The sequence below is a fragment of the Phoca vitulina genome, unplaced genomic scaffold (genome assembly GCF_004348235.1).
Source record: "Phoca vitulina isolate PV1807 unplaced genomic scaffold, GSC_HSeal_1.0 scaffold26, whole genome shotgun sequence".
Classification (NCBI taxonomy): Eukaryota; Metazoa; Chordata; class Mammalia; order Carnivora; family Phocidae; genus Phoca; species Phoca vitulina.
The window spans coordinates 21,098,972-21,124,963 of record NW_022589729.1 but is presented as its reverse complement, the minus strand read 5'-3'; the positions used below and the strand labels follow the sequence as shown (position 1 = coordinate 21,124,963).

The 25,992-nt window shown below is 43.6% G+C and overlaps 2 protein-coding genes across 3 annotated transcripts in view; both read right to left on the bottom strand.

The window, feature by feature from the left end:
- Positions 1-4,142: 4,142 nt before the first annotated feature.
- Positions 4,143-15,717, bottom strand: RABIF (RAB interacting factor). The gene is made up of 2 exons (XM_032422187.1): positions 14,171-15,717; positions 4,143-6,537 (listed from the first exon to the last, which is right to left on the bottom strand). The coding sequence occupies exons 1-2, from the start codon at positions 14,294-14,296 to the stop codon at positions 6,292-6,294; spliced, it is 372 nt and encodes a 123-aa protein (XP_032278078.1). The 5' UTR covers positions 14,297-15,717; the 3' UTR covers positions 4,143-6,291.
- A 1,103-nt stretch (positions 15,718-16,820) lies between these two features.
- The window catches only part of KLHL12 (kelch like family member 12), a 31,385-nt gene continuing 22,213 nt past the window's right edge, over positions 16,821-25,992 (bottom strand). For both annotated transcript variants that reach the window (XM_032422185.1, XM_032422184.1), the window contains exons 7-12: positions 22,203-22,309; positions 20,903-21,098; positions 19,688-19,846; positions 19,068-19,166; positions 18,539-18,725; positions 16,821-18,356 (exon numbers count right to left, since the gene is read on the bottom strand). In XM_032422185.1, coding sequence (XP_032278076.1) covers positions 18,230-18,356; positions 18,539-18,725; positions 19,068-19,166; positions 19,688-19,846; positions 20,903-21,098; positions 22,203-22,309 — 875 coding nt within the window. In that variant the 3' untranslated portion in view covers positions 16,821-18,229. The remainder of the gene's footprint in view (positions 18,357-18,538; positions 18,726-19,067; positions 19,167-19,687; positions 19,847-20,902; positions 21,099-22,202; positions 22,310-25,992) is intronic.

Genomic DNA, 25,992 nt, shown 5'->3' with positions numbered 1-25,992 from the left:
GTCCAGGCTGGCTAAAGCAGATTGAAGAGGACTTGTAGGGTGAACATAGATGTTACTTTGAAGAGTTTGCACACAATTCCACTGGCTATGGGGCTCCTTTGTGGACTCTTGACTAGAAGAGTGATGTGCTAAGCAGTATTTTCGGCAGTTCATAGATGTTACCTGTGTTTTTTTTTTTTTTTTTTTTTTTTCCCGGTTGTGGTTTTTTAGCTGTCTGAGATGAGGTTTTACTTCTAAATACCTAAGCAAAACAAATTAGCCCATTTCATAGTTTGGGAGGGTTAATTGGCATTTGGTTTTATCAAATGACTGGACACCCCACAATGATTACCTTAATATTTGTTCAGCACATTCCAGAGGAATCCAAAGCATCTGTCATCTCCTGTTCTCACTTCCCATTGGAAAGGTGACTGCACCCAGATTATGCCAGTCAGGCCTGGAGATTTGAATTGTTGCCTTAGGAAAATCTATAATGACTCTCTGTTGATACAACCCAGGAAGACTCAAAGTTACTGTGTCACTCACCAATGTGACATCAGATCAGCTGCCCCCTGGATTCTTGGCACCTGTTTTTCCACAAGACTCTAGACATGTTATTCAAAAGTATTCTGAAATATTTTGAAACTAAATGCTTGTCTAGGTGGCTTGGTGGTTTAAATTCAGGGTGCAAAGGTTAACTTCAGACTCTGAAGAGTGTTCTTTGATCTCAACCCTTGTGTTTTATGAGGCTGCCAGCTTTAAAGTGGTTATCTCTGGTCAAGGGATAAGGTGAGAGAGTGTGGGTGAACATTCAAATAAGTACTTTGAAAACCCTTGTATATACAAAGCTAAGACCGTGGTTATTCATTGTCACAGGCCCAAGCAAAACAACTCAAATGTTACATCTTACTGAATATGGGCATATCAGTGATTAAAATGAAGCTATCTGGCCATAAACTCAAAAAGCCATAAACTCAACACCATCATCTCTTCCTTGCCTGGTCCTGTTAGGCATTCAGCCCACCAGCTGGTAGCGTCTGCCAGTTCAAAATGTCCTTCCATTTCTTTATTGAATAGAGTGAGTGGGCTCTACCCCCAAAAAACTATATTTGCAACAATAATCCTGTGTTATTTGTGGAAATGACACAAACCAACCTCCCTTGACGATATGCTTCTTTATAGAGCACAAATTAATATTAGTTCTCTTATAAGGTGTTTGGATTTATTTCTATTATCTAGACGGCTGCGAAGCTTAGATTCTTTTTCTAACTTTCATCATCTTTTTCTCTATAGCACTCCACTGATCTCAAGCTTAGTGCCATTGCAGATGTGCCATTTTCACACAGTTCTTCAGGAATTTAAGATATTCCAAAGTTCGGAGGGAAAGGTCATAGTTACCTCTAGGTTTCAGGCAATTGAAAGATTCCTGATAAGTCTGCATCCTTTCTCTGTAGGTACTTGCTCCCTATCCTGCCTTGCCATAAAGAATCAAATAACACTGAATTGAAAGGACAACCACAGTCCGACCGGGCGAGGGAGGGACAAAGAAGATGGAGAGGCTTTGTGGGAACAAGAATATCCTGTTCATCCACTGGTGAAGAATCAAGGTAGACAGGGAGACACCAGGGCCATACCTGAGCTATTCATTCTTGAGTCAGTGCCAACATTGTAGAGGTAGTGCCTGGTTTTCAAATGACTGAATTATTTAACAATTGATGGTCACTCTAGCAAAGTTGCCAAAGTTGGGTGTGTCCATGAGCTCACTTCCCCCCCCCCCCCCCCCCCGCATTGTCTTATCTTGAAATTCATCTACCCTGTGACTGGGGCAACTGCTCCCTAGGATGGAACATCCTTTCCACCCAATCCGTATTTCGCATCTCATACCAGAATCCATTTAGGACAAAGTAGGGAAGGGATGTATAAACTTATGGGAGTTGATCACTCTCCCCTCACTTCCTTAGGACCATAAGTGTCCCTAGCCCACATTCTGTCTCCTCACTAGTCCCCCAGGTCATGGTTCATCCTGGCCCCCAATCTGAAATAGGATGTCTGGGGTCACCAGGTCTGGATTTTGGAGGGACCCTGCTCTAATTGTAGCAGAGGACTTGTTCCTGACATGAAGAAATTAGAACCATTGATTGTAATATTGTGCTTTGGATACACGTAGTTTTGTGTCACAGGCTACTAATTACTCATCATGGATAATACATTGTTTCTATACAAGGCTAAATGAATTCTTTTTTTTTTTTTTTAAAGATTTTATTTATTTATTTGACAGAGAGAGAGAGATAGCGAGAGCAGGAACACAAGCAGGGGGAGAGGGAGACGCAGGCTTCCTGCCGAGCAGAGAGCCCGATGCGGGGCTCGATCCCAGGACCCTGGGATTATGACCTGAGCCGAAGGCAGACGCTTAACAACTGAGCCACCCAGGCGCCCCAAGGCTAAATGAATTCTAAGTTTCAATAGATTTGAGTGAATTTAGTGGATACTTCTCTCACCTAACCTTAAATTCTGACATTTAAACACATTTAGACATATTCCAGGAATTTAATTCTCCAAACACAAGAACACCTTGGTCACAATGGAAAGATTCACAATACTGAAGTTAACACCTTTATTTTCTTACCCTATGAAGACTTAGATGTGGTCATGACCACATAGATGTACTCTGTGCATGATCCTGTACCACATCTGTTTTCATGGTCTTTATCAAAAAGCTTTGGGGAAAAAAAAAAACAGTGCGGTACCTAACCTCTAACTCACTATTATTCACTGCATCAGAAATATAATTCATTTTAGAGACGCCTGGGTGGCTCAGTCAGTTAAGCATCTGCCTTCGACTCCAGTCATGATCCCAGGGTCCTGGGACCGAGCCTCACATCAGGCTCCCTGCTCAGCAGGAAGCCTGCTTCTCCCTCTCCCACTCTCCCTGCTTGTGTTCCTGCTCTTGCTATCTCTGTCTCTGTCAGATAAATAAATAAAATCTTTAAAAAAAAAAAAAAAAAAGAAATGAGTCAAAGTTTAGGATGATGACATTTTTCTCCAGAGTGCGTTTTTGTTTGCTTATGCCAAGGGTTTGGGGAAATTTCCACTTTGGGATCAACTTAATCTAATTTCAAGGACTGATATCATTGGAAGCCAAGCTGCAATCCCCTAAGAGAGCCTTTCTATTTCCTACTTCTGGCTCACCCCTATTCTTGGGGTGCAAAAGACCGAGCGCCTCAACCCAATGTGACAAACACTTACCAGGTCTACCACTCTCTGACAGGCCCAGACCCCTACTTCTGGAAGGCTGTCACAGTCGCCCACCAGCCTCTGACCTGCCCCCCTCCACATTGCAAATGCCCCCAACAGAAGAGTGGCCTGTAATACTGGGCCCACTTCTCAGGGCCTCAATCTTCTCAGTGGTCCTGGTCCAGTAATTCTTTAAACACTTTAGCTCTCTGATGCCTTTGGATTTTTAAAATATTTTGTCCAGCCTTTCTAGTTGCCCTCAGTGGGATGGTCATCCAAAATTACCTATCCACCATTATCAGGAACAGAAGTTCTCATTGGTTACACATTGGAGTTACTTGAGTAGGTTCACACACGGCATAGTAACAATATGTAAAATGTCAGTACACCGCTGTCCACCTCTGATTCTGTGTTAAAAAGAATTTTGTAGAAACAGTGAGGCCTTGGAAAAATCAATTGCTCTCCCTAACAGCAACTGCAGGTTTCTGTACTCATAGCAGCAGGTTTCTATACTCATGGGCTACTTCTTTCTACCTATGACAAAGCAGTTAATGATTTCACAAGTCTTTATTGAGAGCCTATTATGTGTAAGGGGAACAAAGAGGTGACATCCTCATTTTATAGCAGACACTAAATGATTAATTTGTTGGAAGACCTCAAGAGAAACCCTAAGGTTCAGGTTTCTGCTCTCCTCTGCTTTTTCAAATTGCATATTCTTCCCAAGGACATACAGGAATCTAACTTCTACTGTTTAAATGCCTTTATTTCAAATTAAACTGCAAAGGCAGAATAACAACTTGATATTTTTGGCTATTGGGGCAACAATGTTTGGCAGTTCTTTAAAAAAAAAAATACAAATGACCAATAAGTGTATAAAAATTTCATTAAACAAAATAAATGCAAATTAAAACAATGAGATGCTTTTTCTATTAAAGTGGCAAAATAGTCTTTTAATGATAATAAATACCCAGTGTTAGGAAGGTATCAGAGAAACGAGTGCTCTTCTACACTGCTGGAGGAGGTGAACTAGCACAGCTGTTTCTGAAGAATATGTGTCAACAGAGCAAATCCATGAAAACATGCATACCCTGCAATTCTACTTCTAATAACGTAGGAAATAATTGAGAATGTGTATACAGATTTAACTATAAAGTTGCATGTTACATCACATTGTTTATAAGAAACTGGAGACAATCTAATAGTAGATTGTTTAAGTAAATTATAATACAGAAATACAATGGAATACTAAAAACAAGGGTGTCCATAGATGGTTATCTGTTAACATGGGAAGTCAGTATGTTGTCAAATGGAAAAAGCAAGTTATAAAAGAGCACAGTATGATATAGTATTTATTTTTAAAAACCATATATGTTTATATATACATATAGAAAAACACTGAGAACCGGAGTTTCACCACATTACCAGAGGCAGTCTCTGGATGGTGGAAATGAATGATTAAAAAAATGTTTATACCCATTTTTGTATTTATCTGCAATGAACGTGTACTATTCTGTGATTAAAAAAGGAAAAAAAAGTCAAAGTCTAATTTAAAAAAAATGCTTTGTGTACGTTTTGGCTTGTGATAGGAGGGGCCACATGCCCCTAGAGGCATCTACTTGGTTTTGTTCCTTCTGACCTGAGTGGATAATTCTCACAGTTGTTTTTCTACAAATGCCATAATCATGGACATTTGACCGTCTAGAGAACAGTTCTCTCATTTTCAGCTAGAGCTCACCGAGGCTATGACTGGGGAAGGAAGCCACCTTTCTAGAGTAGGTTGGTTGCAAAACCATGTCCAAGGCCTACACTTTAGTTGGGGAACCCTTAGAAAAGTTCTGGGGAGAAAGAAGGTAGAAGCAAGCAGAAAATAGATACAGAAGGATGGGCTGTAGATTGTAGGATTTCTATTTAGTCCTTATTTCAATTTTAGGGTCTCCTCAATCTTAGAGGTAGGGCTTATGGGAGGACACCTGAGACCTGTTCACAGAGATTCCTAAGATGTTGAGTCACTTCAGAAGAGAAATGAGAGAACAAGTGACAATCATACTGAAAGGTTAATAAGTTTGCTAACATTGAACTGTTAGAGCAACCCCACAGCGATAGAGATAGTGGCATTTGGACAGAAAGTTTGTGTTCTGGGTTGGTACAGGGATTCCCATTGAACCACAACTCTGAGGACCATGCTTAGTAGGTTCAGTAAATGATGACACTATCCATTAGAGAAGTCTCTCCTAAGAACAAAGGAAGAGTTACTTGCGCAGATAAGACAAACCTGTAAAGTCATGTATAACGTGGCAAAGGTCTGTCCCTCCTATTTCCCATATCCTCCACTCTGAGTCAAAACCAGGGCTGAGTTTTCCTGGGGTGGCTGCCAGATAGGGCTGAAAATCTGATTCTCAACCTACTTCTAATGTAAAGAGAAACCACGGCAAGATTTGAAGGGAAAAGGGGATATATTCATCTTCACAATAAAAAGTCACTATAAACATAGGGACTCGGCTCTCAAACATGGTATTACAGGTGTGTCCGAAGTAATGTGTTTCTTATTAGTTTAAATACCGAAGTCTGTAAATGCTATACTTTTAAAAAGAATAAATTACTGTAGATAAAGTTAGTCATACAACAAAGTCACTCTCAGACACTTGTATGCTTTCTTGAATGAGACAAAAATGTGGAGTTTGAACTATTAGCACGAGCATCAGCTGTCATGTGTCATCTTGGCTAAAAGGCTGAATGCTGCTCTTACAGAGCAAGACACCAGGGAGCCCAGGGTCAGAGAGCCCAGGCAGGATGCCAGGGATGAGAGCAGATTTGTAGACCTGTTCCAGTGTCCTGCAACTGGGGGAAAAGGGAGATTAGGAGATGTGGGGACGCAAAGTGAGCTATTTAAGAGGCATGCACTTGAGGCTTTAAGGAAGCGGGATTAGCCCTATGCATGTTCAACCGGACATGTCGATACTCATAATTTACATTAGTACAGAGAAGGTGGCGGCAGAGTGGTTACACCAGGTTAAAGGCCAGTTCTTGAGGGGAGTAGCTTTTATAGTTGGGGGTGGAGCTGTGTCCCCCTCCCCTCAGTTACTCATGGGAAACCCGTTCCAAGGCCACATAGAAACTGTTCTTGTCATCTAGGCAATGCCAGCCAATTGGTCCGATTTCACAGTCTGCGCACACCAGAAACTTGATGTTGCCCACGTCCTTGGTGAAGCCCACGTTCTCGAAGATGAACATGTCATCAACCAGCCAGTGCTCCTGGAGGAGATCGCCATCAGGATTGCTGCCATCAGCCAGAGCTGGCTTCTTTCTCATGGAGGGAAGGAAAAGCTGCAGGGGAAGAGAACACAAAGAATACGCAGGCTGACTGGCCCAGTCACATCATCACCCCCATTCTGCTTATACTTTACATTGCTCCCTGGCAGTTTCTCGGAATGAAAACGAGATCAGCAGCCCTAACACTAAGTTATAGACCAGAATGCTGAGTGGCTTCTCTGTTGCCTCTAGTCCATGCCCGGATTCTTAAGACACAGGAAAGAGGTAACGTGCTGCTGTCATGTGGCTTCACTGCTGTCCTTACCATGGTCTGTAAGGCCCTGCCTGTTCCTCATCTCCGTCTAGGTCATTCTGCTGCAGCCACACTGGCCTTCTTGCCTCCTTCCGACAGGGTGAGTGTGCTCTGCCCTCAGATCTCGGCAAAGCTGGCTCCTTCATGATATTCAGCTCAAATGCAACCTCTTCAGGAGGCCTTCTCTGACCAAACAATGAGTAAGATTCCCATACTGCCCATTGTATTTTGTTTTTTAAAATGCCTTTCCTGCGGTGTAATCGATACATACACTGCACATATTTAAAGCGTACAATCTGATACATTTTGGCCCATGCAAATACTGATAAACCACTCCCAGCAAGATGACAAGCGTATTCGTCACCGCCGAAAGTCTCCTTATGCCGCTGCCTCTTTCTTATCATTCTCTGAAATTATTAATTTATTGGCTTAGTTATTTACCATGGGTCTCCCTCCACTAGAATGTAAGCCCCAAGAAAGCAAGGAGCTTACCTTTCCTGTTCACTACTATAACCCCAGCGCCAAGAATAATAACGGATACGGAGCAGGAACTCAAATATTTATCAAAAGAATACATACAGGATATCTGGCTTTGCTCTAGTCTATCAGTGTTACATATATGCTGGATTTATCTTACCAAAAGAGCATTAAAAAGGAAAATCTAGTTCTAGAATTTGGAATATTATCCCGAGGATCCTTGTACCCCCTAATCAACATGCCTTCCCGATCATTAGGACAAAGCCTCACACACATACACACCCTTTAATTTCTTCCCTATAAGGTTAGTTTACGCACTTTTAGCTGCCCCAGCGTACTCGAAGATACGATGCCAGCAAAGCTTCTTACCCCTCTGCTCCTCATCATTATTGCTGCTGCCACTACACTTATTTTCCACCCCAGGGTACGCTTCCACTGCATCCCCAAACTCTAATAAAACAGGATGGCCTCAATGTGCTAGTCTGACATTAGCAAGCAGAATAAAAGCAAAAACCAGTTTTTTTTTAAATTAAAAAAAAAAAACTGGACCGACATCAGTCCAAAAGAGGCAAATGCTTTGGTAGGGATGAGCAAGCCTCTTCCTGAACTCGACTGTTAGGGAATCACAAAGCTGCTAGTATGTATTAAATACCCTGGAGTTTGCACTTCTGAACTCTGGGCCAGATTCTGGCCAGTGGCTGTCCCTAATAGGGAGGAGAGAGCACTGATCCAGAACATTCTACTCCCCATCTGCCCAGCACTTGGCTTAGTAAAACAGGTATCTGTGCACTACCCTACGTGGTGTCACCTGAGACATCATCTGAGGACATCACAAAATAGGACAGTCCCTCCTCTTATATTGTCATTCCAGTCACCCTTTTCACCTCATCTAATGTTTAAATGAGTCCCCATTGCTTTGTTTTACCCTAAGTGAAAATGGGAACAGGCAGAAGCAAAGAGGAATCAAAATTCAGGGACCAGGAAACCTGGATTCCAAACCTAGCTGTATCTCTCTGGATTTCCTACAAGTATTTCTGGCCTATAGTGTAGGTGTGAAATCATCTTAACTAAACATAAGGCAAGTGAAACTTTAAGGGGAGAAAAATCAAAGACTTTTTAAACATTAGCCTTTAAAAAGTGTCTAAGAAAGGAGCATCAGCTTCCCTCCCACTGTTTTTTGTATTGTTTTGTTTTTATAATGCAAAACACCACCTCTGCAGTCTCTTTTTTGAGTAGTGATTTAAGGGAAATACTATTAACCATTCATTCAAGGGGTCAGACTGGGTCCTGTTCCCTCTCTTTCTCAACATTCCCATTTTTATTTAAATCCTGTAAGTCAGATCCACAAGGCTAGACTTATATATATATGTACATTGTACGTGTATCTGTATGGCTCTCAACCCATTCTCTGCAGTGCCCAGGGCTATTGCAGGGTCAAGTTTTGGGATCTAATATTTGGAATACAATTAGGCTTTCTAGATAAACATTGGGGTGGAAATCAAAAAATTACTATCTAATTTGAGGCTGCTAACTTAGCTGGTTGGAGGCCAAAGTTGCCAGTTACATCCCTGACCAGGTGGGTTAACTGCTCACGACCCCAGCCAGTACCCTAATCCTGGGCCATCTCCTCAGAGAGATGTAGAATACCCCCAACTCAGTGAGATTGTCAGTGGAACTCCTTTTCCTTTTTCAAGAACTGCTAACAAGGGCACCTGGATGGCTCAGTTGGTTAAGCATCTGCCTTTGGCTCAGGTCATGATCCTTGGGTTCTGGGATAGAGCCCCGCATCAGGTTCCCTGCTCAGTGGGGAGTCTGCTTGTCCCTCTACCTGTGCCCCTCTCCCTGCTCATGTGCTTTTTCTCACAAATAAAATCTTTTTTTTAAAGATTTTATTTATTTATTTGACAGAGAGACAGCAAGAGAGGGAACACAAGCAGGGGGAGTGGGAGAGAGAGAAGCAGGCTTTCCGCTGAGCAGGGAGCTCGATGCGGGGCTCCATCCCAGGACCCTGGGATCATGACCTGAGCCGAAGGCAGACTCTTAACGACTGAGCCACTCAGGCGCCCCACAAATAAAATCTTTTTTTTTTTTTAGAAAAGATTATTTATTTGTCAGAGAGAGAGAGAGAGAAAGAGCACAAGCAGGGGGAGCAGCAGGCAGAGGGAGAAGCAGGCTCCCCGCTGAGCAAGGAGCCCAATGTGAGACTCGATCCCAGGACACTGGAATCATGACCTGAGCCGAAGGCAGAGCTTAACTGACTGAGCCACCCAGGCATCTTATAAATAAAATCTTTGGGGAAAAAAAACAAAAACTGTTAGCCACCCTTTTAAAAATATTTTCTCTTTGTAAAAATCCATTCTCATGGTAGGAAACTTGGCAAGCATGCTACAATATAGATGAAAATAAAAACTGTTACAATACAGAGCAAACTTGTGGTAACTTTTTTGAAACTTTCTCCCTTCTGTGAGTATTTGTGATGGTTTTAAAATGTGCACAAATTCTTTGACAATCCTTCCACCAGGAGGTGGAGTCCATGCCTCTCTCCCTGAGCCTGGACAGGCCCCTGTGCTAGCCCCTGATGATTCAAGTGCGGTGGAGGTGACAGGCTAGGTTAGAAAAGGCCAGGCCACTTTTGCTGGTTTCTGTGGGACCACTTGCTCCGGGAGCCTTCAGCTTTTATGTAAGAATTGCGGCTCCTGAGGCCACCACGTGGAGAGACCATGGGGACAGATGCCCCCAGAGCCTGTCCCGGTGCTCAGGTGTTTGAGTCTTCCCAGTCCACAGGCAGACATGTGAGGGAGAGAGCGTTTCAGATAACCCTTCTGCCTGCACACGAAAGACCCCAAATGAGAACTGTCTAGCTAGGCCCAGTCAACTCCCCAGATTGTGAGCAAAATAAATGTTAATGTTTTAGGTCACCATTCTTGGGTGATCTTGTTACACAGCAATAGAGAACTAGAATATTGCCTAACATAATTGAAATGCATGTTCCATTCTAATTCCTAATTTTTTGTGATCAACTATATATACATACCATAAAACATCATTTTTAAAAAAGATTGCATTTATTTGAGAGAGAGAGAGTGTGTGTGAGCAGGGGAAGAGGCAGAGGGAGAGGTAGAGAGAGAATCCTCAAGCAGGCTCCCTGCCGAGTGTGGAGGCTGATGTGGTGGCAGGGGGGTGGGGGGGTAGTGATCCCAGGACCCTGAGATCACAACCTGAGCCAAAATCAAGACTCATGCTCAACTGACTGACCCACCCAGGCTCCACTAAAACTTACCATTTAAGTCATTTTTAAGTGTGTGGTTTAGTGGCATTAAATAAATATATATATGTTGTGATGCAACCATCACCCCCATGACCACCATCTCCAGAATTTGTTCATTTTCCCAAACTTGGTACCCATTAAACACTAACTCCCCATTTTCCAGTCCATTGCAACCACCATTGTGCTTTCTTTCTCTATGAATCTGACTACACTTGGTACCTCATATGAGTGGAGTCATACAGTATTTGTCTTTTGGTGACTAGCTTATTTCACTTAGCATAATGTCCTCATTTTTAAAATGTTTAATCAGGGGCGCCTGGGTAGCTCAGTCGTTGAGCATTTGCCTTCAGCTCAGGTCATGATCCCAGGGTCCTGGGATTGAGCCCAGCATCGGGCTCCCTGCTCTGCGGGGAGCCTGCTTCTCCCTCTCCCACTCCCCCTGCTCGTGTTCCCTCTCTCGCTGTGTCTCTGTCAAATAAATAAAATCTTTAAAAATAAATAAATAAAATGTTTAATCAGTTTTAAAGTTGTTTTTTTTTTTTTAAGATTTTATTTGCTTAACGACTGAGCCACCCAGGCGCCCCAGTTTTAAAGTTTTATTGAGGTAACTGTAGGTTCACATGTAGTGAAGAAATAATACACTAATTAGTTCTATATTAAGAAACAATACAGAAATTCCAGGTACCCTGTGTTTGGTAATAGAGTTTTCCCCGATGGTAATATTTTGCAAATCCAGAGTATAATATCACAAACAGGACATCAACACTGAGACACTCCATTGATTTTATTCAGATTTCCCCAGTTTACTTGGACTCATTTCTGTGTGTAATGTGTGTGTATACAGTTGGGTCAATTTTACCCCGAGTAAGTTCACGTATCCGCCACCACAGTCAAGACACTGAACAGTTCCACCACCAGGAGGATCCCTCACGTCACTTCTATAACCACACTTACCAAAGCGCCCAGCCCCCAGTTCCTAGCCCCGGCAATCACTCATCTGCTCTCCATTTCTAAAACTCAAAAATGGCACAGAAATGGAATCATACAGTATGTAATATTTGGGGACTGGCTTTTGTCACTCAGCATAATTCCCTGGAGATCCGTCCAAGTTGTATGTATCAGTAGCTCACTCCACTGTAGTTCATTCCAGTGGATGGCTGTACCACAGTCTGTTTAGTCATTCCCCTGTTGAAGGACACCTGGGCTGTTTCCAGTTGGGGGACAGTATGAATAAAGGTGCAATGAACATTCATATACAGGTGTTTGTGTGAACGTAAGTTTTCATTTCCCTGGGATAGAGGTCCCACAGTGTACTGGCTGGGTCGAAGATTAAGGACATGTTTTGCCTCAGAAGAAAGTGCTCTTGGGTGTGCTCTCAGGTCCTCTGCTCTCATATTCTTCACCAAACACCGCTCTATACTTTCTCCTATGAGTTAATCTTCCACTGCCCACTCCTGCCACAAATCTCTCCCTCCAAAAAATGTAAAACAGCAAATTACTCTCTTCTATGATAACATCATCACTGTTTCCTACATTCTCAAACTTTGGTGAGGGTTCCCTTTCCTCTTTGTCTTCATGGGGAAGTAAGGCTCTTTGCTGAGGACACCAGCACTGGCTCCCCAGTGCTGCCCATTCTCTGACACTCCACCTACTTCAGGATCAGGAACGGGAACCAGTGCTCTCCTTGCTTCCAAATTATTACTCCTACATCCTCACATCCACCTCTGCTCCTTTAAGGTTTCTGCCATCTGGTGACCCCTCACTCTCATCTGAGGTGGCCTGGTCACTCTGCACTATCCACAGCTGACTGGCACCTGGCTCAGTCTCCTTTGTGATTCCACATCCTACCCCCACTTGTGAGCTTCTACCCCCCCAAGGGGATGAGTCATCCCCAGAGCTCCCTCACCTCCTCTATTCCAATCACCTTAACTCCATCTGGCCTCGTTTCTTGCCAGTTTTATTACATCCTGTGTTCTGGCCAAGTTGAACTTTTCAGTTCTTTAAACATACCAATGCTTTTTCTAACAACTGTGAAACATCACACTGCTGTTCCCTCCATCTCTATTCAGCTTCATTATAATTTCCTCTGTCATCAACTTTAGATAAGATTTCAAGAAGTACCAAGTTCAAGGGTATGAACATTTTATATGTAAAACCAAACCAGTTATAGGGGCACTTGGGTGGCTCAGTCGGTTAAGCGGCTGCCTTCAGCTTGGGTCGTGATCCCAGGGTCCTGGGACTGAGCCCCACAGAGGGCTCCTTGCTCAGCGGGGAGCCTGCTTCTCCCTCTGCCTGTCGCTCCCCCTGCTTGTGCTTGCTCTCCCCCAACCTCTGTCAAATAAATAAATAAAATCTTAAAAAAAAAAGTTATAGGACTTACAAAGAACACATGCTGCACCAACAGTGACATACTAATCCATTCTCACCATGCTAACCCATTATTTACACTGGGCTAATAGCTTTTGTTCACTAATTTATTTAAATCTAAGTATCTATTAAGATCTTACTTATGTGCACAGTCTTAAGTGTAGGAGATACACCGGTGGACAGGATACAGGACCTCATAGGCTAGTGCTATAAACAGCAAATACTAACAATATCGTAAGATCAACTGAGATTATAGATGTGAATGTGCTTTGTAGTCTTTAGGCCATGGTTTCTCAATCTCGGTACTACTGACATTCTGGGATGGAGAATTCTTTGTTGTGGGGCCAGGGGGAGTGGGGGTTGGTGTCTTCTGCTTTGCAGGATGCCTCGCAGCATTCCTGGCTTCTACCTACTAGGTGCCAGCAGCACCCTGTTATAGACTGAATGTGTTTCCCCCCAGATTCTTATGTTGAAACCTAACTCTCAATGTGATAGGTCATGAGGGCAGAGCGTATTTTTAGGGACAATTTTGAGTGATAGGCTATGCACATAGCTGAAATGAGATTATACTTTACACTTTCCTGTGGGTATGTTACATCTCAATAAAAATTTACCAAAATAAAAAACTGTTCTCAACTTTCCCCTTTGGGTGATGTATGAAGGAGATTAAAATCTGTAACTTGAAGAAAAGATTAGAATAGAAATTAAATCTTCCTTCAAAATTGATTTTCAGGACTTGATGTGTCCATCCCACTTGAAACAGGATTCGTTTGAGAAACTGCGTTCCACCCAGCACCTTGGTAAAGCGTGTAGGTTACGGGAGTCATCTGTCACATCCCCTACACCAAAGTTGTTTCTGGAGCTCCTTCTGGGGCGGAGGGGCGCCCGACAGAAGGGAGACCGGCGGGTGCGGTGTGATGCGGGCCGCGAGTCCAGGTACACGGGCGCCATCGGGCCGCTCCGCAGCGTGGAGCTGCAAGAGCTGCGGGCGTCCCGGGCCGCCGGGCCCTCGGAAGCCGGCGGGCTCGGCTCAGTCCTGCACCGCACGCGGAGCAGCAGCGTCCACACCTAGCGCGGGGCTAGGGCCGGGGGTCCGGCCGGCCCGGGAGACCGGCCCCGGGCTGCGCTCCGGCCGCGCAACTCCGGCGCGGGCAGCCTCGGGCGGAGCCGGGCCGCGACGAGGGGCGCGGTCTCCGGAAACGCGCGCGGGGACCCGGACTCCAGCCGCCGCGGCCCCCTGTGAAGGCGTGCGGGTGAGAGCCGCCTCCAACCTGCCTCCCTACCTGTCGGCGGGAGAAGAGAGCGGTCCCTGGCTGCAGCACCCGGGAGCCACAGCGTTGGCACAGCACCGCCTTCCGGTTTCGGCCCTCGGCTGACACTAAGTCGTTCAGCGGCTCGGCTGGTTCCATCGCCGCTACCGCCACTGCTTCCTCGGCCACGACCGCGCAGGCGCTGTCTCTGCGGGATCTTTTCGGAACTGCGCTGGCGCGGCTTTCAGAGACGGGGCGGGGAGCGCGCGGTCACTCCCCCTCTGCGCAAGCGTCCGCTTCCCCCGCTCTGGATTCTACTGCGCAAGCGCCTCATTCATTGCTTAACCTGAGTGGTTAGGTGTCCGCTGGCTTTGTGACAGGGTCACTCACTTCCTGGGACGTGACAAATCCTGTCTTCATACTCACCTGGTCACTGGCCTTCCCTTACTATTGAGTAAAACCCGGGTAGATAATTCACGAAAGTTGACCATACCTTTTAGTTTACTGAGATTTGAATTTAGTCTTATAAACGAACGGGGACGTTTCTGGAGGCAATGTGAAGGGAATCTGGGTTACACTACACATCAGCAAGTTTTATCAACATTAGTTTCTTCAGTAAGAGACTACTTAGAGGGACGTGTACCTTTTTGGTGTTGGAAAAAGATGCCTGGAAACTTTACTTGCTGGTCTCTGTTCTGATCATAGTGACCATTTACTATGTGGCAAAACACCGTGTTGAAATGCTTTAGAAACAAACCTATTGAATCATCACGATTTCCTTATGGGGTTGTCACTAATTACTCCCAGTGCACAACTGAGGAAGGTGAAGATCAGAAAGGTTACTTTCCAGGGTCCATAGATCCAGGCATGGCTTTAAAGCCACTGCTCTTGGGGTCATTACACTACTTTCCCCTTCCATTTGATTAGTCCATAGATCTCTAGCTTATCAGTTCTAGTGCATTAGGCCATGGATATCCTGAAATGGCAAGGGAAGGAGAACATGAAGGGGAACTAAGCTACTTGATTAGGTAATGTCTAATCTACTCATCACCCCCATCTGTTTTTCTTTTTCCTTTGTCCTTCAGTAATTCAACATTTAGTGAGTCATTCTGTAATATAACTAAACCCTGAGGATACAATGATAACAGGCACCCTATATTTGAGAGCACAGTCTAAACAGGAAGACATACCCCAAACCAATGACATATGATAAAGACAATCATGGGAACAAAGATAAATGGAAGCCAGGATTAGGGAATAATCCCCAGCTGGAGAGTCAGAAAAAGCTTTACCTAGGTGACATCTGAATTAGGCATCAGAGTGTGACTAGGATTTTGTCTGAAAAGCAAGACTATTTCAGATAGAAGAACAGTGGAATACCTGAACAAAGGTGAAAACAAATTTAAGAATGGTTAGTAGTCCACAACACATTATACCTAAGCTAAGAGAGAATAGTAGAGGGAGGTAAGATCAGAATGGTAGAGTGGGCCCAGAGCACCATGGGTCTAAAGTCATGCGACGGAATTTGAACTTTATAATATGGGCAATGGAAATCTATAGAATTTTAGGCCAGAAATAACTTTGATATTCACTGAATATTTGCTGTATATTAGGTATTGTAATGATCCTACTTGTACTTTCAGAAGAACACTGATGACAAAATGGAGGGGCTAGACTAGAAGAAGGAAGAGTAGAGGTAAAGCTATCAGGAAGCTATTACTCCATGAGTCTGGGCAAGAGGCCTGAACTATGTGGTAGCGGAGGGAATACAAATATAGGAATGTATTTGGAACTTTTAAAGATAAAATCACGTAGAACGTAGAAATGAATTGGATGTCTGAATTGTAATGGGGATGACACAAGATAAATAAATGACAGATCTCTGAGGCTGGATAACTAAGTGACTGGCTGCCATCTAAGAGAGCTAGAAAAACAAGAGGAACCCCCAAATTAGGGGTACCTCTGTGTATGTGCATGAGCAAAATGTGTAAGACTGGCAAGAGTGGAAAGAGAGCAAAGAGTTTCAGTTTTCTGCAGAATATTCAGTTGTGGCTGTCATATGAAGAACTATTTGGGAATTTGGTCTGAAACTCGGAAAAATCAGCAGTAAAGATAACCATCAGTTCTTTACTCCCCACTTCTCTGCCTCCCCTACATCTCTTCCTGATAGGAGGAGTCACATGTTTCATAGCTGTGGTTTGATCAGCAGGCTCCAATCCATCTGCTGAGGAAAAGTTGGCAGGCTCCTTTAGAGAAAATAACTTCCCCTTGGCCTCCCCCAGCCCTTTGCTCTGGAAATACAGGATTTTTTGCAGTTTTGCAGGCCTTCTGCATAGTTGTTTGTATAAATCTAAGCAAACAGAAATAGGACTGGAGTGACTAAAACCCTAAAAGTCAAGTGAGTATTAAATGAGCTGAAGATTGAGTCTTTATTCTATTTGGCATTCAAGTAAACTCCAAGTGTGAAAGGAGTCAATAAATATGCAATTTTATATAAATATTTTACTGATGAGAATCTCCGCAAGGGTAAAGGGGCTACCTCTTACCTATGTCTAGTACAGCTAGTTGGCTAACACATAAGGTGAACGGGGAGAAGAGACAGGACATACAGCTGATTGCTAGGCCTGCTCCCCCCAAATATCTGCAAGACAGTGCTGGTCAGCCATAAACTCTCTTACAGGCATTTGAGACAATTGATTTTTAATATTTTCTTAAAAAAATACAAACGAAATGAACTCTTGAGGTCAATACAACTCAGGGAAAGAGGAAAAAATGAAATTTTGGAATAAAGGGAAAGTGCGTCCTTGTATAGGTTATCACATCCCCAACACTCCCAATACCCCACAAAACCAAGAATTTCACTCCAAAACACAGGGGAACCTTGAATGGTGGCTCAGAAATGGCGATAGCAAGTACTGGAACAAAAGGATTTTGGTTGTCCTTGATTATTCTGTCCTGGGATGAATAAAATCCACTCTAAGGACAGGCGAGGGAAACTTATAGTAGGAAAAGGATTAATTGTACCAAACACAGCAGTAATAAGCACTCCTCAGCAGAAGGGTGCCCTTAAAAGAATGGGGCAGTAATCAGGTAGCTGCCCTTTTAGGCTGCTGCCACCCCCACCCCATCCCCAAATAAATAGTAATGAAGTATAATAGTGTAGTAGTATTTGATTCAACACAGAAAGATAGTGTCTCACCCACTCAAGGCAAACCATGCCATGGATAGGTGAGCCCTGGCAGGAAATAAGACGATTGTAAAATCACAGGTACTTCTAGTTTGTTCCCAGGCATACGGAACTCCCACATTTATTCCATGTCTGCTCAGCCCAACATCTGTTCACTCTTATTCTGTCAGTCTCCAGTGCCAAGATGCGCACCATTCTAGTTCAGAAAGACCATGGGGAAATAAAAAGATCCCTCCAATAATATACCCTTTAAGTCCTCCAGGTTATACTTCAGTGGTGTTCTAGGTTCACTCAAATTCCATCAAATTCCGTTGACTTCCCTTACTCTAAACCCAGTTCTGATATACCAACCCTGTCCCTTAAGGGAGTGCCAGGTCTCTCCCTAAGCCCCCCAAAATTTTGACAGGGGGCTTTTCCCTTTGTTATCCTCCTGAATGGAACTCTGTTGCCCCTAGCTACTGTAGCCTAGGAAAGATATTCCTGGAAAACAAGACTTGGATTTTACCCAGCTGACTCAAGTTCGTATCCTTCCAATCATCTACGCCGGATACCGCCCGCATCTAGTAGGTTACACTCACCTTCCTTCTCTGCAATACATGAGGCCCAACAGACAGATTCTCCTGAGCACGTAGAGTGCTCTCTAGACCAGGAGGAGAGGTGATCTGGCCTCTCAGATCCATTCAGTGTGCACGGGCTTCCCCTGAGTGTCTATTACCCACCCTCCTCAGGGACAACAACCAGCGCAAGGCGCAGTGTGTATCAAATAAGTACAATCATCACTGCACCGGTGCTTGTAATCACCCTGTGCGCACAGTGAGAAATAGATATTCTGGAAAGGATCCTTGACTCTCCCATAAATTGTCCCGTGGACTGGTCACTAGCCCTGGATGGTGCTCCAAAAATGGTCACTTCTCTCGAAGAACACACACGCCAGCATCACAGCGCTGGGTTCCCATGGATGTCACTACTTCCCAGTTGTCGATGATAGGGTCATAGCACTCAATGCTACTCAGCAGGGAATTCCCATCATATCTGAGTGGGGAAGAAGCAAAAGAAGAAAATGAATTTTCTATTCCTTTCCATACAGTCCCTACATTAAAGGCTGCCACTGGAGGTGTCTCCCCCGACCCGAAGGCGGTCTTGATCCAAAACTTCCGATTGGATCATGTGGTCCTGGATGCATGATGACTCTAGTGTGGCTTCCAAATCCTTACCCTGCAATAGCATAAAGTCTCCCCCGAAGCACCGTGGCCCCTACATAGCATCGTGGAGTGGTCATACTAGTGACAGTTGTCCAGGAATCGGTGCGAATGTTGTATGCTTCAACAGAAGAAAGGTGGGCTGTACCATCAAATCCCCCCACCACATAAATATGGTCATTCAGCAGGGCTACTCCTGCACCTGGGGGAAAAAAGGGCATAGCAAGTGAATACTACTAAGCTTAGGATCAGAATTTGAAAAACAAAACATGATCACTGATGGCTAGCTGAATTCTAAGGTAGCTGAGGGATGTGGACTAGGGCCAGACAGGCCTAGAATAATCTAGTTGTCTTTATTATCACTATATTTAGAGAAAAGACAGGCAAAGAGGAAAATAGAACCTCACTCCTTTTACTGTAAGTGTTCAGTGAAGAAAGAACTACAACTCTGATTTGCTGATTCCCTATTTTTGACAGCAGCACCACTGCACATATAAAGATTTGTCAGCATGGTCTACTGTCCTCTCCCTTAGATATGACTTACCAGAGCGCTTGGTGGCCATTGGTGTAACATTAGTCCAGTGTCCTGTGTGGGGATCATATTTCTCAACTGAATTTAAGATATTCAGGCCATCATATCCTCCTGAAAAAGTAGAGACCATTTCAGAAAGAATGGGAAATCCTCATGCCCATTCCCAGGCTGCCTTTCTCTGAGTGTTTCAACTAATTCTTTTAGTTTCAGTTCTTAAGAGTTTCAATAATCCAAGGGCGCCTGGGTAGCTCAGTCATTGGGCATCTGCCTTTGGTTCAGGCCGTGATTCCAGGGTCCTGGGATCAAGCTCTGCATCAGGCTCCCTGCTCTGCGGGAAGCCTGCTTCTCCCTCTCCTACTCCCCCTGCTTGTGTTCCCTCTCTCCTGTCTCTCTCTATGTCAAATAAATAAATAAAATCTTTTTTTTAAAAAAAGGAGTTTCAATAATCCAAAGAGAAATCTGACACCCTATTTTCTGCTTCCACAAAAAAGATAATCCTAGCTAACAGAAAAGATACAAGGATAGACTATGATTTTAGTTGAAAAAAGCCTATGAACATTTAAAAAGGGATCCCCACCCAGAGGTTGCCACCTATTAAGTTCCCTCCCATCTCTGCCTCCGAGAATGAATACCTAGACAGTAGATCACTCCGCTGGCCACAACCAGTCCAGCGCCCTCCCGGGCTGTTTGCATATCTCCTAGCATGCTCCACTGGTCAATGTTTGGGTCATATCGCTCCATACTGGTATGACGCCTGCTTCCATCAAAGCCTCCAGACACATAGATCATATCTGCTCAGAATGAATGAATCATAGACTATTAGAGGATGAGAGATTTCTAATAACTCTTCTCTTTACAAATTCCCCACAAGTACTTCAAATGTTTGGGAACAAAAACAAAGTGTTTTTCACAGGTAAGTCAACTACCTGAGTATAGATAAGGAAGACATCACAGTTAAGACACCTAAAAAGATGGGGTGCCTGGGTGGCTCAGTCAGTTGAGTGCCCGACTCTTGATTTTGGCTCAGGTCATGAGCTCAGGAGGATCGTGGGATGGGGCTCCATGTCAGGCTTCATGCTCAGCAGGGAGTCTGCTGGAGATCCTCTCCCTCTGCTCCTACCCCCCCCAACACCTCTGCTAGCGTGTGCACTCCCTCTAAAATAATAATCTTAAAAAAAAAAAAAAGACATCTAGGGGCACCTGGGTGGCTCAGTTGCTAAGCGTCTGCCTTCGGCCCAGGTTCCTGGGATCGAGCCCCACATCAGGCTCCCTGCTCAGCGGGAAGCCTACTTCTCCCTCTCCCACTCCCCCTGCTTGTGTTTCCTCTCTCGCCGTCTCGCTCTGTCAAAATAAATAAATAAAATCTTTAAAAAAAAAAAGTGTCTAACTTCGGTTTAGGTCATGATCTCAGGGTCCTGGGATTGAGCCCCTAGGATGGGCTCCTTGCTCAGCAGGGAGTCTGCTTCTCCCACTGCCCCTCCCCCCACTCACGCACGCACTCTCTCTCTCTCTCAAATAAAATCTTAAAAAAAAAAAAAAAGACACCTAAAAAGAATGGGGTCAGATGGAATCCTCAAAGATTAGCTGGAGTTTGAAAAAAACACAACTAGTGCCAGTTCTCCACTCAGCACACTGGAACATGATTTACCAACTCTGTTGTCAGTGTTGAAATATCCATTAATACTGAAAAGCTTTGGTAAGTAACATCAGTATTTCCAAAAGCAAAAAGGAATATTTAACCTTACCAGTATCCTCCACATTTCACTCTCCTGCCAGATAACAGGAGAGGTATGAACCCTGATCCAGCCACAACAAAATGGAAACACTGCCCTGCACACCAAGCATACCTCCTAGGGTGGTGGCTCCAGCAAGGCCTCGTCGGACATTCATAGGGGCTACAGAATACCAGACTCCATCCTCATCTGCTGTGTAGTCTAGACATTCCACTGAACTGAGGCGGGAACGGCCATCATAGCCACCAATTACATAGATCCGATCATGTAGGGACACTGAAGCCACATAACGTCTCTTACGAGTGATGCTCTACAGATTTAGGAGAGAAGAGGTACAAGTCATTTCAGGCATGCAAGTCTTAGACTTTACCTTTTGCTAACCTTCCTGTTTTTATCTACATTCCTCTCCTTCACTTGTCACCATGAACCCTTCTTGAGACGGTTCACCCTCAAGTGATCTCCAACTGCCTACTGAATGGATACCTCTTGCTTGCTATAATGCTTTTAAAGATGCAACCCTTCTGGACATTTGCCTCTTTCCAAGGCTTCCAAAAAGTTTCATGTCTTTCCATTATCCAGTATCTGATTCCTTTCTATTCTATCTATTCCAGGGCTAAAAACTGATATCCTTCTATAAGGCAGGAAAGTATCCCCAAAGTGCTAATCAGAGGGTCAGGGATCCTAAAAGTTAGCAGGATAGATTAAAAGATTTCCATGTTTTCTGCGGTACCTGGGTAGCTCAGTTGGTTGAGCGTCTGACTCTTGATTTCAGCTCAAGTCATGATCTCAGGGTGGTGCTATCAAGCCCTGAGTTGGGCTCTGAGTTCAATGGGGAATCTGCTTCTCTCCTTCTCCCTTTCCCTCTACTCCTACCCCCACTCGATCCCTCTCTCTCTCTCAAATAAATAAATCTTAAAAAAGAATTTCCATGTTTTCTCAGAATTATTATTGTTCATCCAGCACTAAAGACACACGAAGGGAGATACAAACTTCAGACTTCAAATGAACACTAGTTCAACTTATTATTAAATTATTCCAATTTATTGTATGAATTATTGAATAATTATTACTCAATAATTTAACCCTGAGTTCAGTTTAACAGAGCATGATAATAGAGCATGCTGGGAATTACACAAACAGCTCAGGAAGGTGCCCAAATAGTGGTGGGCCAGGTAAGTTTAATTTGACACAGGGCCTTTGATATTTCTGAAGTCTGATCTTCTGCCTAAACGGTAAATATCCACTGACTGATTGACTGACTGATCTAGAACTGACTATGTGCATGACACTGTTATGAGGAGCGTCATGCGGTAACTAGGCTTTGCTACTTTTAGGGCTGGATTAGTTATGATCTAGAGTTAGGGACTGAAGACATTTAAAATCTTTCCCCATGACTGGTTCCACCACTACTTACTGGCAAAAAGCTCCACTCCTGAGTCTTGGGGTCATATTTCTCTACCACATCGATGGGAGACTGCTGGCTTCCGAAGCCCCCAACCACCAGAAGCACTTCATTGGCTCCTGAGGACAAAGAGAGAAAAAGACAGATAGGTTACTTCACCACCCCAGGGGAAACATAAGTAGAAACAGTTGTAGGATTTTGTTTTATGGGGCACAGAGAAGCAATCCTGAAATAGGACATTCATCATAAGGCTGCCTAACAGGAAATAATTTCTTTCTGAGGCTCTAGCTCTTGAGGACCTGGATCTCAAATTTCAAGACAACATTAAAACTCCAGAAGGCAAACTTGAACACACCACACCATTCCAACCTATCTAGATGACTCTGGTTGACATAAGTGAGGTTCTCAGTGAAGGTAGGGGGGCTAAAGGAACTCCTGTCCCTTCTCAGCCTGTAAAACTCAAAATGGGAGTTTTTTGTAATGGGGAAAGAACATTCTCCTAACATTGTCTCAAGAAAGTTGGAAGTTACGGTTTAAGAACAAAGTGATAGGTTTTTTTAAAAAAGATTTTATTTATTTGACAGAGAGATAGAGAGAGAGCACAAGTAGGCAGAGAGGCAGGCAGAAAGACGGGGAGAAGCAGGCTCTCCGCTGAGCAGGAAGCTCGATGCGGGGCTCCATCCCAGGACCCTGGGATCATGACCTGAGCTGAAGGCAGCCGCGTAACCGAGCCACCCAGGCGCCCCCAAGTGATAGATTTTTAAAAATCTCTTTAAATTTTTCCAATTTAGCCAACTTTATGACCACGTTCCCTGCCAATTCATCACAACTACCATAGGTAATCATAACAGTAGTCTTTTAACGAGACACTTTTTTTCTATTATTTCCCCAAAGAAGGTATTTTGATGGCCTTTATATCTTCCCCTCTCCCATAGGCCTTCTTGTGATAAAATATCTCCTCCTTGGGGCGCCTGGGTGGCTCAGTTGTTAAGCGTCTGCCTTTGGCTCAGGTCATGATCCCAGGGTCCTGGGATCGAGCCCCGCATCGGGCTCCCTGCTCCACAGGAAGCCTGCTTCTCCCTCTCCCACTCCCCCTGCTTGTGTTCCCTCTCGCTGTGTCTCTGTCAAATAAATAAAGAAAATCTTAAAAAAAAACAAAACAAAAACCTCCTCCTTTGCCTCTTTCCAAAGAGCAAAGTCTTTTCAGAAAATCCTCTGTACATGTGCTCTACTAGAGCTCATGGAGAGAATGGAGCATTTTGTACAATTCAATTACTAGAAGGGCACTGAGGAGATCAAAATGATCTTATAAGTAACTGGACTTGAAAGAGCAAATGGAGTACCTTTAAACTGACAAAAACACATGCGCCCCCATGAATAATGGCTCTGAAAATTATAATCAGTGGCTACTATAATCACTAGGGAAAAGCAAAACTACTACTTTATAATGCTCAATAGCAAGTACACCACTATCACCGATGAAGTATTCTTGCTAAAAAAAAAAATGAACCCGAATCTTGAAACTAACCAAGTCACTAGTCTAACCACCAGTTTATAGGCAATTCAGGGGACAGAAGAACATACTAAATGACACTACACAGATGCAATCAGCAAAATCCAGAGTATGGGAAATTCTGCAAGTCAAACAGCCTGGTTTCTTCAACAAATAAATTGCAAGGGAACACCAAAGTAGAAGGGAAAAACCTATGGATTAAAAGAGACTAAAGAGAGATAGGAACTCAATGCAACCTATGGACCTTATCTGGATCACGACTGGGGCAACATAAGTATTCAAAAACAAAAACTGGGGAAATATGAACATGTCCCTTGATATCTGTTGAAAATAAATAACTGGTTGTGGGTTTTCTTTGAAGAGTGATAATGGCATTTTAGATGCATTTTTAAAAAGCTCATCTTTCAGAGATACATATGAAAGCATAATATATATGGATGGAATTATATCCCCTAGATTTGCTTCAAAATAGGCCATGAGTTGATAAATTGTTGAAACTGGATGATGGGTATGGGGAATCATTATATTATTCTGCTTCTGTGTGTTTGAACATGAACCCTTAAGTTTAACCTCATTAAAGAGAGCATCTGTCTTGTGTACTTGCCAAATAAAATAAGTGGACCCTTTTCCAAGGTGAGCCAGTAAGCAGGTCTCAGGTGTCAGTTCCTTTTAGAAAAGCAAAGCATTTGAACAAAGGGTCCTTTCATATTATGCTTATTTGTGCATAAAATTCCTTCAAGCTGGGAGAGGCCACGACCACAAAGTATTTGCTTCTTCCTTGGGAGCATTATTCCCCTATTTGTCCCTTTCTTACGGCATCTCTTCCCTCCCTTTGGCTTGAATAGAGAAGATAAAAGCAATCCTATCCAAACACATTTCCCTTTATAGACAAATATGATGCTAGGGCACGCCTGGGTGGCTCAGCTGGTTAAGTGTCTGACTCTTGATTTTGGCTCAGGTCATGGTCTCAGGGTTGTGAGACCGAGCCCTTTGTCAGGCTCCATGCTGTGTGTGGAGCATGCCTAAGATTCTTTCTCTCCCTCTGCCCTCCCCCCAAAATAAAAAAAAAAATAATAACAGATCTAACTCTTTTTTTAAAAAGTGATGCTAGTGAATGATATCTGTATGGCTAAGACAATGAAAATACTCTGCAACTGAGAGGTATTTTATATGCTTTGCACATTTAAAAAATTTCCACTGATTTTCAGCTGTAATTCCTGTTGCTTTATGTAATTCCCAGAAACAAAAAATGACAACAACAACAACAAAAAACCAAGGGAAAAAAACCACTCTTTCTTGATAATGTGATTTCACTCAGGCAGCTTTTGAAGGATGGGGACATAAAAAAAAAAAAAAAAGGAAATATTTAGATTATGCTACAAAACCCAGAGAACTGACAGCACTTCCTCTTATTTCAAAGTTTCTCAGTAAACATTCTGGTAACTCTATGTCTACAGTGGGACTGAGACAAAAGTCTCAGTGTGAGTCACTCAGTTATTTTATGGTTCTAAATGCCCGGGGCCCTAGACCATTGGTTCCAAAATTTCTTTGCCACGAAGGACTCTTTTCATTACTTTCCCAAGAGAGACCTTGTGTTCTCAAAGACTAGCTACTAACTTCCCCATTGCTGCTGGAGTTACAAGTAAGTGCCAACAGAGCTTTTGTTAAGTGTGAGAACACCACTGTTTTCACAATGAACAGATATACTTTTCATCAATTCTGATGTCTTTTTTTTTTTAAGATTTTATTTATTATTATTATTATTATTATTTTTTTTAGAATTAAGGATAGAACACAGAGCTTTTTTTTTTTAAGATTTTATTTATTTCACAGAGAGAGACACAGAGAGAGAGGGAACACAAACAGGGGGAGTGGGAGAGGGAGAAGCAGGCTTCCCGCTGAGCAGAGAGCCCGATGCAGGACTCGATCCCAGGACCCTGAGATCATGACCTGAGCCGAAGGCAGACGCTTAACGACTGAGCCACCCAGGTGCCCCTATTATTATTATTTTTTAAAGATTTCATTTATTTGACAGAGAGACACAGCGAGAGAGGTAACACAAGGAGGGGGAGTGGGAGAGGGAGAAGCAGGCTTCCCGCCGAGCAGAGAGCCTGATGCAAGACTCGATCCCAGGACCCTGGGATCATGACCTGAGCCGAAGGCAGACGCTTAATGACTGAGCCACCCAGGCGCCCCAATTCTGATGTCTTTATTTAGCTTTGTCTAGCATGAAAGCCATTTTTTTTTTTGAAAATTTGAGAAATAACTCGAGAATTAGTATAATTGTCA